This window comes from Triticum aestivum, chromosome 2B (genome assembly GCF_018294505.1).
Source record: "Triticum aestivum cultivar Chinese Spring chromosome 2B, IWGSC CS RefSeq v2.1, whole genome shotgun sequence".
Taxonomy (NCBI): domain Eukaryota; kingdom Viridiplantae; phylum Streptophyta; class Magnoliopsida; order Poales; family Poaceae; genus Triticum; species Triticum aestivum.
In genome coordinates, this window is record NC_057798.1 from 797,304,186 (window position 1) to 797,319,053 (window position 14,868).

General features: G+C 45.0%; 1 protein-coding gene across 1 annotated transcript; it reads left to right on the top strand.

The window, feature by feature from the left end:
- Positions 1 to 1,145: 1,145 nt before the first annotated feature.
- On the top strand, positions 1,146 to 2,865 carry LOC123042844 (uncharacterized). The gene is made up of 2 exons (XM_044465218.1): positions 1,146 to 1,272; positions 1,401 to 2,865. Exon 2 carries the CDS (start codon positions 1,449 to 1,451, stop codon positions 2,733 to 2,735), a length of 1,287 nt encoding a protein of 428 aa, XP_044321153.1. The 5' UTR covers positions 1,146 to 1,272; positions 1,401 to 1,448; the 3' UTR covers positions 2,736 to 2,865.
- Positions 2,866 to 14,868: the final 12,003 nt, after the last annotated feature.

The window sequence follows — 14,868 nt, forward strand, 5'->3', positions numbered from 1 at the left end:
CTAGAGTTAGGGTTAGGGGAGTTCCGAGGGGCCCACAAGCCCTGAGCCCCCCTCCCCCGGGGGCACGGCCAGAAGGCTTGTGGCCTCCTCGTGGCTCCTCCGGCCTCCTCCAGAAGCTTTGTGGGTGTCTTGTTGTCCAAGAAAAATCATCAAAAAGTTTCGTTCCGTTTGAACTCTGTTTGATATTGATTTTCTGTAAAAGCCAAAAACAAGAAAAAAAACAGCAAGTGGCACTAGGTACTAGGTTAATACGTTAGTCCTAAAAATAATATAAAATAATATATAAATACATATAAAACATCCAAGATAGATAATATAATAGCATGGAACAATAAAAAGTTATAGATACGTTGGAGACGTATCAGCCTGCGCTGCGACGAGCCACGACGTAGTAGCCGAAATGGCTATGGCGGTGTTACGACCAACACCAATTTGCCGATGCTGGCAACCATCAGACGCCGGTGATAGAGACAGAGGCATTCCGTGCTAGAACGGGCGATTTTCTTTGACTGGAACTGGGCTGGCAAAAAGTTGCATCCACACATGACCATCTTTTTGTTTTGCTACAACCGGCAAAAAATTGTTTGATCCGGCGATATTCTTTTGTTTGCGTCCGTCATGGCCGGCACATTTTTGCTGAAACCATGATGTTTTTTGCTAGAACAGTATTTGTTTATTGCCGAGCTATAATCCGTTTTGTTGCTGAACACGGCGGTGGATGCCGACGTACGCGAGCGTAGGCGGTGACACTGCGGATGCTGCAACCATGACGACTACGTGCTGGGACTGGCCGATGGAGAGGTGCAAACCGTAGAAGAAGATGGAGCTTTCACAGCTAGCCGTGTTGCAATCTCAACAGCTGCAGCACGAGAGGGGGCAAGCCGGCAGTGCGGAGGCGCACACGACGGTGCTGCAACAAAAAACTGATGTCCACTCTAAGTTGATGTCCACTCTGTTTGTGGTCTTTTTTTTATTCTAGTTTTTTTTGTTCTAATTTTTTTGTTTCTTGTTGCTGAATTATATATTTGTAGGAGCTTAGATGTGACATCTCCTTTAAAAAATATCTAGATGTGAATTAGACAAACTGTTTAAAAAGTGCGGCTGCTGCAGGGCGTCCCTCTCTTCTTCCCTGCGCTCCGTTCCCCGTTACTGGGTTGGTCAACAACCACTCTGCTTTACCCAATCTCGACGCGCTTTTCTCCGGAGATCGATCGATCCGCTCTGCTGGGCAAGCACGGGCGGATCCGGACAGTGGATTCGTCCCCTACGGTGGTAACAAAACCTAACTTGCTTCATTAATTTGATTGTTCCGTCAGAGATTTCACCCCCCCTGTTTTTCTTCGTTGTACAAATCGGTTGGCTTTTTTGTTGCTCAAAATCCAAATCAATCATTGTGGCAGTTGTGCGTGGTCAGATGCCTACGACTACTCCATCTGAAGCTAACGCAAATGGCGACACTGCTGGGCCCGCACGGTGGTCAAGCTGGGGGATCTGGACCCGGTGTGGAACCAGCGCCTGTACTCCGGCCTGCTCAAGCTTTGTCCTTGCGCTTCTCTTTCTCCCAAGGAATCCACTTAAGGCGCTTAAGGACCTGGACCCCGTGTGGAAACAGCGTCTGTACTCCAGAATGCTCAAGCTTTCAAATTCTTGCCTTCTTTCTCTCAACGAATCTGCCCAAGGCGGTTAAGGATCCGGACCCGCTGCACCCGGTGTGGAACCAGAGCCTGTACTCCGCCCTGCTCAAGCTTTCAATTCCTTGCACTCTTCCTCTCAACGAATCTGCCCAAGGCTCTTCCAGTGCCTGTGTCAAGCTTAAGGATCTGGACCCGGAGTGGAACCAGCGCCTATACTCTGCCCTGCTAAAGCTTTCAAATCATACTGCTCTTACTCTCAACGGATCTGTCCAAGGCTGTTGCAGTGCCTGTGCCAAGCTTAAGGATGATCTGGACCCGGAGTGGAACCAGCACCTGTACTCAGCCCTGCCCAACCATTCAAGTCATAGTGCTCTTTCTCTCAACGAATCTGCCCAAGGCTGTTGCAGGGCCTGTGTCGAGCTTAAGGATTTGGACCCTGTGTGGAATCACAGCTTCTACGTCGACCTGCTTCAAGTTCTTTCTCTTGAAAGACATGCTTACAACGTCAATGAATCTGCCCAAGAAGGCATTCCCACGCTTCAAAGTCTGAAGCTTTTTGGGAGGCTGTGGAAGCTGTGTGACTACTTCGAGATGTTGGATCTATCCAATCTTCGCGTGGTTATTCTCGAAGGTGGTGCTGACAGATTCGTCGGATTCTATAGCGCATCACTCCTGCGCCTCTCTGATTATCTAGAGGCGTTCAAATTACTCCTACTATATAAGTGGGGAACTCACTCTGACTTCATCGATGGAGGCTACAGCAGAGCTCAGATTGCCAGCTTGTATTCAGCACCAATATGGTTGTATGTATCGTGGTCGTATGGCAAGAACAAACCAGTGTGGTTGTGTGTGGAGGTTGTAAGCGCTTATGACCTCGCGCCCATGGATGAGCAGGGTTCTGCAAGTACTTTTGTTGAGATTGCCTTTGATAATTTCCGGTACCGCAAGACTGTCAAGGAGAAAGATCTGAACCCGGTGTGGAACGAGCGTTTCTACTTCGATTTGTCTGATCCATCTATTCTCCCTCAGCTTCATCTTAAAGCATACATCTATCATGTTAGAGTTGTGTCGAATATAGTGTACAAGGTAGGTTACAGTTGAACTCTGAGTTGTATTGTGTTTAGATAGGATATGGAGTTGTGTCCTAATAAGACACTTGTATCCTAGGCCTCTCTTATATAGCGAGGGTAGACACATGATGTAACATATGCCAACATAATAGCACAGGCGCGCAAGGGGGAGCCGGCGGCGTGTGCCGGCACCCGGGTGGCCGGTGTGCGGTATTGTGACGGTGTCACGGGGAGGAGCGCCCGTAATCATGCCCCGGGGATGTAGCCATATCGGTGAACCTCGTTAACAAATCTCGGTGTCGTGCTCGTGTGATTGCTTGGTCCTCGCATGATCGACGGTATGCCTCGGATTTATTCTAACAAGTGGTATCATGAGCTAGGTTATTTGAAGGTTGGATTGTTGATTTAGAGGATGTCAACGTGTGATCGATGGAGCGGCTGCGAGGGTTGCCAGATGTCTGCAGTGAGATCGAAGTTGCTCGTGGAGGTCAACGGAAAGATCAAAAGCAGTCAAAACGGTGAAAAGCAGTTGCGGGTTTCGATCAAAGCGGTTGTTGACAGCAATCAGAAAAGTTTTTGACGAGTTCGTACAGCAACAGATCTAATCGGCGGCTAGGTCACGCAGCAGGCGCAGCTGCAGCGCTACAGGAGGTAGCGGCCAGGCGGCACTATCGACAGGCACCGTGCACTGGTGGGCAAGCCGGCCCGTGAGCGGCCCACGAAGCAGGCCAGCTGAGTTGCAGGCGTGGCACAAGGGAGCCGCTGGGCAAGATGTGTGTGCTGTGCAGGGCCGATTGAAACAAGGCGTGATTTGTTTGAGAAAAAAAATACGGCACAAAGGCCTAGTCAGACCGGGATGCTATCATGAAAGAAATAGAGAAGCTCGTTCAACAGCTACGTACGTGTGGTCAATTAGGAGTTTGGCTTGCTTTGTTAATCTCCTTTGGTGTTCACGCGGGAAGGCTATGAAGGATTGTGCTTTGGGTTTTCTTTGCTGGTACACTTCTGTGTATGGATGAGGAGTCTGGAGCGTGTCGTTGCAGTCGGATATATTCGGCTGGGTCGGACTGGACAGTCTGACGGGATCGACACAAGTCGGTTGGTACAGAAGACGGTGATGGGATCGGCAACAACAACATAGGAGTGTGATGCTGATGGTGACCGACTTCTGGGCGTGGAAACACGTGGTGCACATGCCCGAGGCTTGTGCGGCTTCGACAAGACTATGGCGCGGGATTGATTCAAGGTGGTGTATACACGGAGCTTGAAGTCGATGAGGCGCAGGAGTGGATTGATCATCTACCATGGAGTCATGTTGAAGGTGGAGCTGGATTGAGGGGCTACGGTGTAAGGATCTAGAAAATCAAAGCCTATTCAGCGGATGGGAAAAAAAGCGAGTGACACGTAGTTCGGACTGGAGCCCAGTGGTCTGATGAAAAGCGTGAAACTCGTCATCGGTCGGTGATGATCGGTGGTACTCTGCAGTGGGGGTTGAGTGGTGTGGGTCTGCGGCCCTTGAGACTCGACCGGGACAGCGGAGGCTCGACGCGGTAATAGCGGCAAGGCGTGCGGCACGCACGGGGCATGGAGACGGGCCAGGGCTCTGGCGGTCATACATGTGGTGAGACAACTGTGAATTTGACTCGGAATGACTACAAGCAATGGTGAAATTCCTTCAAGTTTCAGACAGACGGTCAAGAAAGGAGCGGTGATGTTGAGTTCAGGTAACTCTTATGTGTGACACCCAATATGTGAGTTGTTCACTTTCACGCAGGTCAGTGATCGGTGTGTGATGGCGTTGGACTGATACTCTGGAAGTTGGGGAGCACAAACTAAAGTAACAAGGAACTTAATTTTGCTCGAGTGTTGACTGTGGTCAAGAAAAGAGGGGACTACAAGTTGCAGGTGAAGTCACATGGAGTCTTTGGAGTAGCAGCAGTGCTCATGGGATAAGCTCAAGTCCAATGTACATGAAAGTTTGACGCATTGACGAATTCAAGGTGGTGGAGAATATTCGCCAAGGTGGAGTTTGTTAGAGTTGTGTCGAATATAGTGTACAAGGTGGGTTACAGTTGAACTATGAGTTGTATTGTGTTTAGATAGGATATGGAGTTGTGTCCTAATAGGACACTTGTATCCTAGGCCTCTCTTATATAGCGAGGGTAGACACATGATGTAACCTATGCCAACATAATAGCACAGGCGCGTAAGGGGGAGCCGGCGGCGTGTGCCGGCGCCCGGGTGTCCGGTGTGCGGTATTGTGACGGTGTCACGGGGAGGAGCACCCGTAATCATGCCCCGGGGATGTAGCCATATCGGTGAACCTCGTTAACAAATCTCGGTGTCGTGCTCGTGTGATTGCTTGGTCCTCGGATGATCGACAATATGCCTCGGATTTATTCTAACAACAGACTATTCAATGGTTCCGAGTCCTTGGTTGGCAAGGTTAGAGTTGACGGGACCTCATTTCAGACCTTAGATGATGCCCAAGTCTTGTTTTATCCATTGGAGAAGCGCAGGCTATTGTTTGTCAAAGGGGAGTTGGCTCTCAAAGTATACATCACTGATGACACCTCTATCAGACCTTCAAACCCGTTTCTGCCTGTGGGTACTGTCATATGCTCTCCAACTGTTGATGTTTCAACTAACCGGGAAAGAATATTACATGGTCAGAGTTCAAGACCGCACAATGTATCATTACAGTATTTGAAAAAAATCACGAAAAACTTCTCTCAAGAGCGAATACTTGGATAAGGAGGTTTTGGTGTTGTATACAAGGTAAGATCACAACATATTGTTCTTTGCATTTTATTTTGTTCAAAACTTATCTTTGTCTAACTTACAAATATACATAACTAGACATCAGTAGTAATCTGCTACTTTGAACAGGGTGTCATGCAAAATGGTAAAATGATTGCTGTGAAGAAGATTGTGCCGTCCTTAAGGCCAGGCCTGCAGAAGCAATTTGAGAATGAGGTTTATCATCTCATGATTCTGAAGCACCCCAATATAGTGCGGTTTGTAGGTTACTGTTATGAAACACAAAATGCGTGTTTAGAGTACGACGGGAAATACGTTTTTGCAGAGATGGCGGAAAGATTGCTTTGCTTGGAGTATCTACCCAACGGGAGTTTGGATAATTATATATCAGGTATGACATTCAATTTGGTATTTAGTTTCTTGGAGTATCTAGCATTTCAGAATATATATAGATCTTTGTTCACAGACGCGGTGTGACAGTCTAGATGTTTGTTCTGGTCTAACAGGAACTCAAGAAATGGAGAGATGTGTTTCGGCGATCACCGGGCTATGGATCCCTAGAAACAGACTGTGAACAGATAAAGAGATGCCTCCAAGTAGGCCTACTGTGCGTGAATCCTGACCGCGCCAAGAGGCCCCCGATAGGAAAGGTTATTAGTATGCTCCGAGGATCGGAGAGTATCGATTGGGATTAGCAGCTAGCTAGGCAGTATACTATGCAGGACAGGTATGTATAGCCACTCAACAATCATCCGTGTTGTGTCTGTATTTGCTAGCCCTTGCGTTCTCTTTGAGCTTCTGTGTATGAGTGTATCCGGTATCTGAGGAGGGGGGGGGGGGGGGGGGGGGGGGGTACGCCTCCTTTTCGAAAAACACACACGCTGATACTGATCGTGGTCGTTGGTTGGGATAGTTAACAGCTAAGAAAAAGCTCACAGCGGATTCATCGTGCAATCCAGTTCATCTGAGGAATGAATGATGTATTGGCTTTGATAGCGTATCTGTTGTTGAACTTGGATATGACACAGGATATTGGCGGTGTTTTTCGTTGCTTGCCCACATTTGTCTATATATATTTGTTGGACCACTTGAGTGTAGGGGCTCTGCAATGCAATGCTGCTGGCGGCTAGTCTGATATGATTACACTGAACCCTGTTTTGCTCTTTTGATTGAGCGCTTGAGCAGTATCCTTACCACTGCCCAACACAGCAAAACAGAGTAATTTTTGCTGGACCGCTAGGCAGAACTATTCTACCGGCTTCTGCCTAAAACCGGGGCAAACCCCCTTTTGAAAAAAAAACTATTCTACCGGTTAGTTTGTGCCATTTTTCCCCTCAGTGGAGGTTAGTTTCTGCCTAAAACGACGTAACGGCTACGCAGGCTGATCTGATGCATGCACGCGGTGACTGGTGCTGCTGCTGTACAGGAAGTAGCGTCACACAAACTGGCTCACACACACCTCCATCCAAGGTCTGCCCCATTTTCTTTTCTTTTTTTAACCTTCACAAAATAGGTGCATCAAACTATAGACCACTGTTCACTTGTTTTGTCTAATTACTTCCTTTTTTGTGTGCTTCTTCTCCGGTAATTGCCTTTGGCTCCTAGGTGCATATGCACCCATTGTCGAAATACACATCTCGAAAAGTTAAAAAATTCGGAACAAAAATCCCGCATGCATATCTGGACATTTTATGTGCGTGTCACAAGGTTTAGGTGAAAAACAACGTTTTTGTGGCTCGTGTAAAAAAGACAATTTCTGATGCTTCATTCTAACTATTCACGAGGCATTTCTTTATCTTTTTTACACAAGCCATAAAAAATGTCGTTTTTCACCGAAACCTTGTGCACGCACATAAAATGTTCGGATATACACACGGGATTTTTGTCCCGGATTTTTCAACTTTTTGAAATATGTATTTCGATAATGGGTGCATATGCACCTAGGAGCCAAAACACTGTTCTCTATCTTCTCAGTCTATTTTTTCTTTTGTTTGGCCTTCTTCTTCTTTTTCTTCTTATTTTTTGTATATTTTTATTTTTTATAATTCATGAACTTTTTCCAAATGGATGAGCTTTTTCATTTTTATGAACTTTTTTAAATTCAGATGAACTTTTTTCAATTTTGATGATATTTTTTCAAAATTGATGAACGTTTTTCAAGTTCGATGAATTTTTTCAAAATGGATGAACTTTTTTGAAATTCAATGATTTTTTTCCAAAACCGATGAACTCTTTTTATCAAGGCGATGAACTTTTCTGAAATTCGTAATCTTTTTTCAAAATCCGGTGATTTTTTTCGAATTCGTGAACTTTTTTCAAATTCTTGGTTGTTCTCAATATTTTTAAGAATTCTCTCTCAAATTTATGCTTTCTGTTCAAAAGTTTATATTGGACATATAATGTGTATTTATGTTGTACTATAACGAGGTCAAATAGCATTGTTTCCTAATAACAGACAACTAAGTGAATGTCGCCAAGTGGTCATTGCCTACGGGTTGTCATTGTTTGTGTGCTGAGTTCAAGTCACGTTTCTTTCAGAATTTATCTAGAGGATCTTTCTCGTTGCGTTTGCTGTTCGAATAGCCGATTATTGGGCCGGCCCGCTACAAGTCGCTATGAGCTCCACGAGCACCAGCGCCAATTAGGAGCTCCCGCATGGAAATTCCTATTTGCGGCTCGCTGCGGCTAGTAGTCCAGGCGACGCACAGGGGTTGGAGCGAATCTGATTTTAGGAATCTTCTAGGTGCTTCCCACCTTTTTTTTTCTGGTTTTGGGAACCTCCTAGGAGCTGGAGCTTCCTGAACCCTTTTTTTCTATTTCCTCTATTTCCCCCTTTTGTTTCTTATATTTTTCTGTTTTCTTTTCTTTTCTTTTCTTTGCTCTTTCCTTTTTTCTTTTTCATGTTCCTTTTGTTCAAGAATTTCAAATATTTTTTCAGAATATTATAACATGTTCTCTTTTTCAAAATTTGCTCCCAATTTCAAAAAATGTTCCCATTTCCAAATTTTGTTCACAATTTCAAAAAATGTTCGTTTCTCAAAAAGTCTTTGACGAATTTAAAAAAATGTTCTTGTTTTAAAATTTTGTTCACAATTTTAGAAAATGTTCATGTTTAAAAAAATGTTCAGTCATTTCAAAAAAATGTTCTCATTTGAAAATTTTCTTATGTTTATGTTTACAAAAAATGTTCAGGAATTTCAAAAAATATTCTCTTTTTCAAAATCTGTTTAGAATGTCATTCATAAAATGTTTATGTTTCAGAGGTCCGAATGAGATGGAACTTGGCACGGATATCATACACGCAAGCATCTTTCACCACATTTTTTATAATGTTTCTAGTATTTGTTTTGAATTTACTGTTCACAGGGTGTAGATTAGCTTGGGAGCTGAATTGGATATTCGGAGTACAGAACCATTTTACAAACACGCATGTATACAAGTGAGCACCGACATGGCTCTCTAAGGTGGGTGCACATCCATGCACATTTCAACGTTATTCCGTCATGCATATCTTCAAGGTAGGATCATGCAAACATTATATCTTTAACATTTATTTTCTTTAGTTCACATCATCAGTGCCTAGTTGGATGCGCGTCTATCCTATACTCGCTTACTTGCCGTCGTTACTGGTTATGCCTAAAGAGATGGGAGACCTCAAGGTGCCAAGCGTGCTATGCTTGCTACTGCTCATGCCACTCCTCTTGGTTCCTGGTAAGCGTTGTCCAAAATTTCACCTATAGAGCAAGACACTTCTTCCATGCATATGTGAAGTTTTTATTCCAAGCCACCTTTTTCTGTCTTGTTTCTCTATAGAACATCATAGGTTTTCTTTTTCTTTTCGACACACCATATTGTGTGTTCATTGTTTTGTAGGCTCTGAAGTCCATTCATGCAGCAAGTTCAGCAAGACCTATACTGGCAAGGCTTCCTTGTGCAAGTATGCTCCATGTGCCAAGGCCTGCCAAAAGGAGGGCTTTGCCGAAGGGGTGTGTGCCATGATCCGCGCCAGACCCCTTTTCATGCGTTGTCTCTGCAAGAAAAAGTGCTAAATAAGAACATGCTTGCAACTGATGTAGGATGTATGATTTAACCACAAATAAATTAATAACACTCTGTAGTATGAGGAAATGATGATGAGCAATGGGTGTTGTTTCCTCCATCGCAAGACTCTAGTGCTCCCGACCACCGCGTCGCTCTCATGGGCGACACAAGGGAGACCCAGCCGCCGGCCACCGCTAGCCCCACTCCTCCATCCCTCCCTCGCCGTCACCGGAGGAGGCGACCGGGCTAAGCCCATGCCACGGACGGCGGCGACGAGGCGAGCTCTCTCTCGCGGTGCGATGTTTTCCCCTCAGATTCAAGGCCGAGGCGGCGGTAGGCCGTGGCGTTGGTGCTCGTCCATGCGTGGATGTGCTCAGGCGGTGCGTGGCCTGCTCCTCCATGGTGCGGAGGTGCGCTGTTGGCTACCGGTGAGGCACCCTTTCCCGGCGGCCTTGCTGCTCTCGATGCGGCACTAGATCCGCAAATCATTGGGTTGTCTCGATCCCTCTGATTTAATCCGGGGTGACTTGGTGGCGTGGTGGCTGCGTGCTTGGCCTGAATTAAGGGGCCAGCCCTAGGGTTTCTCAAGTGACAAGACGAAGATCTGCCTGACGCCTATCCTCCTTGATCTGGTCGGAGTGTCAGGTTTCGGAAGGCTCTGCCGCGGACTCCCATGGGCGCATTATGCCTGGAGATTACTGGACCGAGTGGGATTCGGTCATGCCCGTTGGTTCTCCATTAAGGAGGGAGCGGTGTGAAGCTCTGCTATCCGTTGCCATCACGAGATATGTTTAGTTCCATGATGAAGTCAGAGGCGGAGAATGTCATGGAAGCTGAGATTAGAGGACTAATAATGGTGATTGGAGCCTTTGTGGGAATGAGGAACTTGCTTGGAGTCTCGGATTTTGTAGCAGCGGTATGTAAGTGGTGTTGACAACACACGTGCAGTTCAAAGTCTTACCTCTCAGGCTAAATCTAAGGTCTGACCTTAATTGGTTGTGCGTGGCAATGGCCTTGTTGAAGACTTTGTTTTGAGAGCGGGGACTATCTTTAGGGTGAAAACCCTAGATTTACGATCGGCTGACGATGGCGCTTGTGCACTGTTTCCTTATTTGAGGCATCCCTTTTGGAGAACTTGGACTTAAGATGTTGTTTTGGTGATGGTTGTACTGCTACTCCAAGGACTGGAACTCTATAGCGAGGCTTTTATTTTTTTAGCTTATTCATCTTCTTTTGGCTGTGTGCATCCGTAATGCCATTAGGGTACACTACTGCAGGATGCTGCTAACGCGACACTACAATCAGATACCCTTTGACAAAACTATGCGCGATGCAATAATTGCAAATGATGATGTAAAAAACCCGTCAAAAAAGACACAAACCATTTGCGATGAATGATACATCAAACACCGTTCAGATTTTAGTTGCGTGTGCGATGAGGGGCATATACTTGGTCCGGTCGAACTATTTGCGATGAGATAGAACAAAAGAAACGGGCAGCCAGATCAAGATGTGTGTGATATACGGCATACAGTTCACTCTGATGAACCGTTTGCGATGATTGAGGTAAACACAAACGATTCAGCGTAACAAGATGTGCGTGATACCCGGCAAACATGTCGGTAATCAGAATTGTGTGCGATCATTATAGACAGCCCATACAGCCTTTTTTTGTGAATTGTGTGCTCTTCAGGGCACACAGTTCCACAAACCAGCCTGTGGGCGATAATGTAGAAGATCTTTATCGAATACATATACATATTACTAACCGTCTGCGATGAGATTGACAGGATAAATAGAGATATATACATTCTGCTTAATTTAGTTCTTCTTCTTCTTGTTATTGTTGGATGGCCCCGCGACATCGTCTTGGCGAGGACGCTTCTTGCCGCTGATCGTTGGATTTTCATTGTCGCCGCCGTCGTCATCGTCGTTGCTGTCGTCGTCGTCCTCCTCCTCGTTCGACCATTCGTCCTCATCATCATCATCGTCATCTTCTTCGTCCCTCGACGGCTCCTCGTCCGTCTGGTTGTCGTCTGACGACTCCGGAGGTGGCGTCCCTTCCATGAACCGGATATAATCGAGGTCTGGGCTCGACGCCGGACTCATGGAAGATGAGCGGGATGATTCTGATGTTTACCTATCATCGGGCTCCATACCGCTGTCCGAACTATCGTCCTCGCTGTCGCTCGACATGGCTGCAGAGTGTGTGCCAGTGTGTAGCGCGTCCTGCCAGGGACGATGAAGATGGTGGACACTTAAGCGGGGTATGCAGAGAAGAGGAACTGCTAATTGAAGCAGGATTTTCGTAATCAACCGCAATTATTCATAATCAACCACAAAAAACTCAAATTGAAGATTTTGAACTTTGGTTGATGGTGTAGCCCACCGTATAAGAATGATGATTTCAGGCACCGCGTACAATTGTCGTAGGGTTCTGAGAATCAAATTCTTCATTCATTTCTTCAAACTCAGAGGGTTAGTCTTCATTGATTGAAGAAAAACGTTACTTCGTGTGTTGCTGATACGTCTCCGTCGTATCTATAATATTTGATTGTTCCATGCCATTATTCTACAACTTTCATATACTTTTGGCAACTTTTTATAATATTTTTGGGACTAAGATATTGATCCAGTGCCCAGTGCCAGTTCCTGTTTGTTGCATGTTTTATGTTTCGCAGAAACCCCATATCAAACGGAGTCCAAACGTGATAAATACGACCGGAGATCATTTTTGGAATATTTATGATTTTTGGGAAGAAAAACCAACGCGAGACGGTGCCCGAGGGTGTCACGAGGCAGGGGGGCGCGCCCCAGGGGGGCGCACCCCAGGGGGGCGCACCCCAGGGGGGCAGATGCGCCCCTGGCCCTCGTGGGCACCCCGTAAGGCGGTTGACGCTCTTCTTTTGCCGCAAGAAAGCCAATTTTCGAAGAAAAATCTGGGCGAAAGTTTCAGTCCAATTGGAGTTACGGATCTCTGGATATAAAAGAAACGGTGAAAGGGCAGAATCCAGGAACGCAGAAATAGAGAGAGACAGAGAGACAGATCCAATCTCGGAAGGGCTCTCGCCCCTCCCACGCCATGGGAGCCAAGGACCAGAGGGGAAACCCTTCTGCCATTTAGGGAGGAGGTCAAGGGAGAAGAGGAAGAAGGGGGCTCTCTCCCCCATGCTTCCAGTGGTGCCGGAGCGCTGCCGGGGGCCATCATCATCACCGCGATCTTCACCAACAACTTCACCGCCTTCATCACCAGCTCTTCCCCCCTCTATGCAGCAGTGTAACCTCTTTTTTACCCTGGTGCTGGCTATCCTATGATGTATGGCTATATATTATTTCCCAATGATGTATGGCTATCCTATGATGTTTGAGTAGATCCGTTTTGTCCTATGGGTTAATTGATGATTGTGATTGGTTTGAGTTGCATGTTTTATTACTGGTGATGTTCTATGGTGCTCTCCGTGTCGCGTAAGCGTGAGGGACCCCCACTGTAGGGTTTGCAATATGTTCATGATTTGCTTATGGTGGGTGGCGTGAATTACAGAAGCACATACCCGAGTAAGTAGGTTGTTTGCGTATGGGATAACTATGGTTGGGTTTTAGCTTAATGATCTTTAGTAGTTGCGGATGCTTGCTAGAGTTCCAATCATAAGTGCATATGATCCAAGAAGAGAAAGTATGTTAGCTTATGCCTCTCCCTCAAATAAAATTGCAATAGTGATTACCGGTCTAGTTATCGATTGCCTAGGGACAAATAACTTTCTTGTGACAAAAAGCTCTCTACTAAAACTAACTTATTTGTGTCTTTATCTAAACAGCCCCTAGTTTATATTTACATGCTCTTTATTATCTTGCAAACCTATCCAACGACACCTTCAAAGTACTTCTAGTTTCATACTTGTTCTAGGTAAAGCAAACGTCAAGTGTGCGTAGAGTGGTATCGGTGGTCTATAGAACTTGAGGGAATATTTGTTCTACCTTTAGCTCCTCGTTGGGTTCGACATTCTTACTTATCGAAAGAGGCTACAATCGATCCCCTATACTTGTGGGTTATCAAGACCTTTTTCTGGCGCCGTTGCCGGGGAGTCATAGCGTGGGGTGAATATTCTCGTGTGTGCTTGTTTGCTTTATCACTAAGTAATTTTTATTTACTGTTCTTAGTTGTTTTCTATCTTTAGTTATGGATATGGAACACTAAATACCAAAAAATTAGGTGTACTTGCTGCTCATGGAGATGGGGAACCTCCTAAAACCCTCGATGCTCATTATGTGAAAAATATTATGTACTACTTTAATAATCCTAAGAAAACCCCATTCAATCATGTTATGGGAGACACGTTGGATCAACGTGAATACTTTAGGGATCATCGCTTGATACAAAAAGGGAAACTATTATGGGATCAAATTCATATGTTACATTGGTATGCTCGGGATCTATGCTTGAGACATGATTATACTTGTTGCTCTAGGATGAAGGCTCCACACCTTCCCTTTTCATGCGAATTTAATGATAATAAAACCTTGTCTTCTTATGCTAATGGTATATATGATTACTATGATGTGGAACAAATAGAAGAATTCGTTGCTTTTATGGGTGCTTATGAAATTGAATCTTTGTTTAAAGAGTTTGAAGATTTTGATGATTCAGTTTATAGACCTGAAAATTTTGCTATACTTAAATATTGCTATGAGAATTATGAATACAATGCCGATATTGATGCATTTATTAAAAAAGTCTCCGCTGTCCAAGAAGAGACTAATATTTTGCAGGAGTCTATGGAAGAAGAAATTGATGAAACTATGAGCTCATTGGATGAAAAAGATGATGAGGGGAGCGAAGAACAAAAGGAGGAAGAGCGGATTAGCTACCCGTGCCCACCTTCTAATGAGAGTAACTCTTCAACTCATACATTGTTTAATTCCCCTTCGTGCTTACCGAAGGATGATTGCTATGATGATGTTATGATCCCGTTGATTCTCTTGAAATATCCCTTTTTGATGATGCTTGCTATGCTTGTGGCCAAGATGCCAATATGAATTATGCTTATGGAGATGAACTTGCTATAGTTCCTTATGTTAAACATGAAATTGTTGCTATTGCACCCACGCATGATAGTCCTATTATCTTTTTGAATTCTCCCTACTACACTATATCGGAGAAGTTTGCCTTATTAAGGATTATATTGATGGGTTGCGTTTTACTACTACACATGATGATTTTGATAGATATAATATGCATGTGCTTGCTGCTCCTACTTGCAATTATTATGAGAGAGGAACTATATCTCCACCTCTCTATGTTTCCAATATGATAAAATTGCAAGAAACTGCTTATACTATGCATTGGCCTTTACTTGGTGTGCATG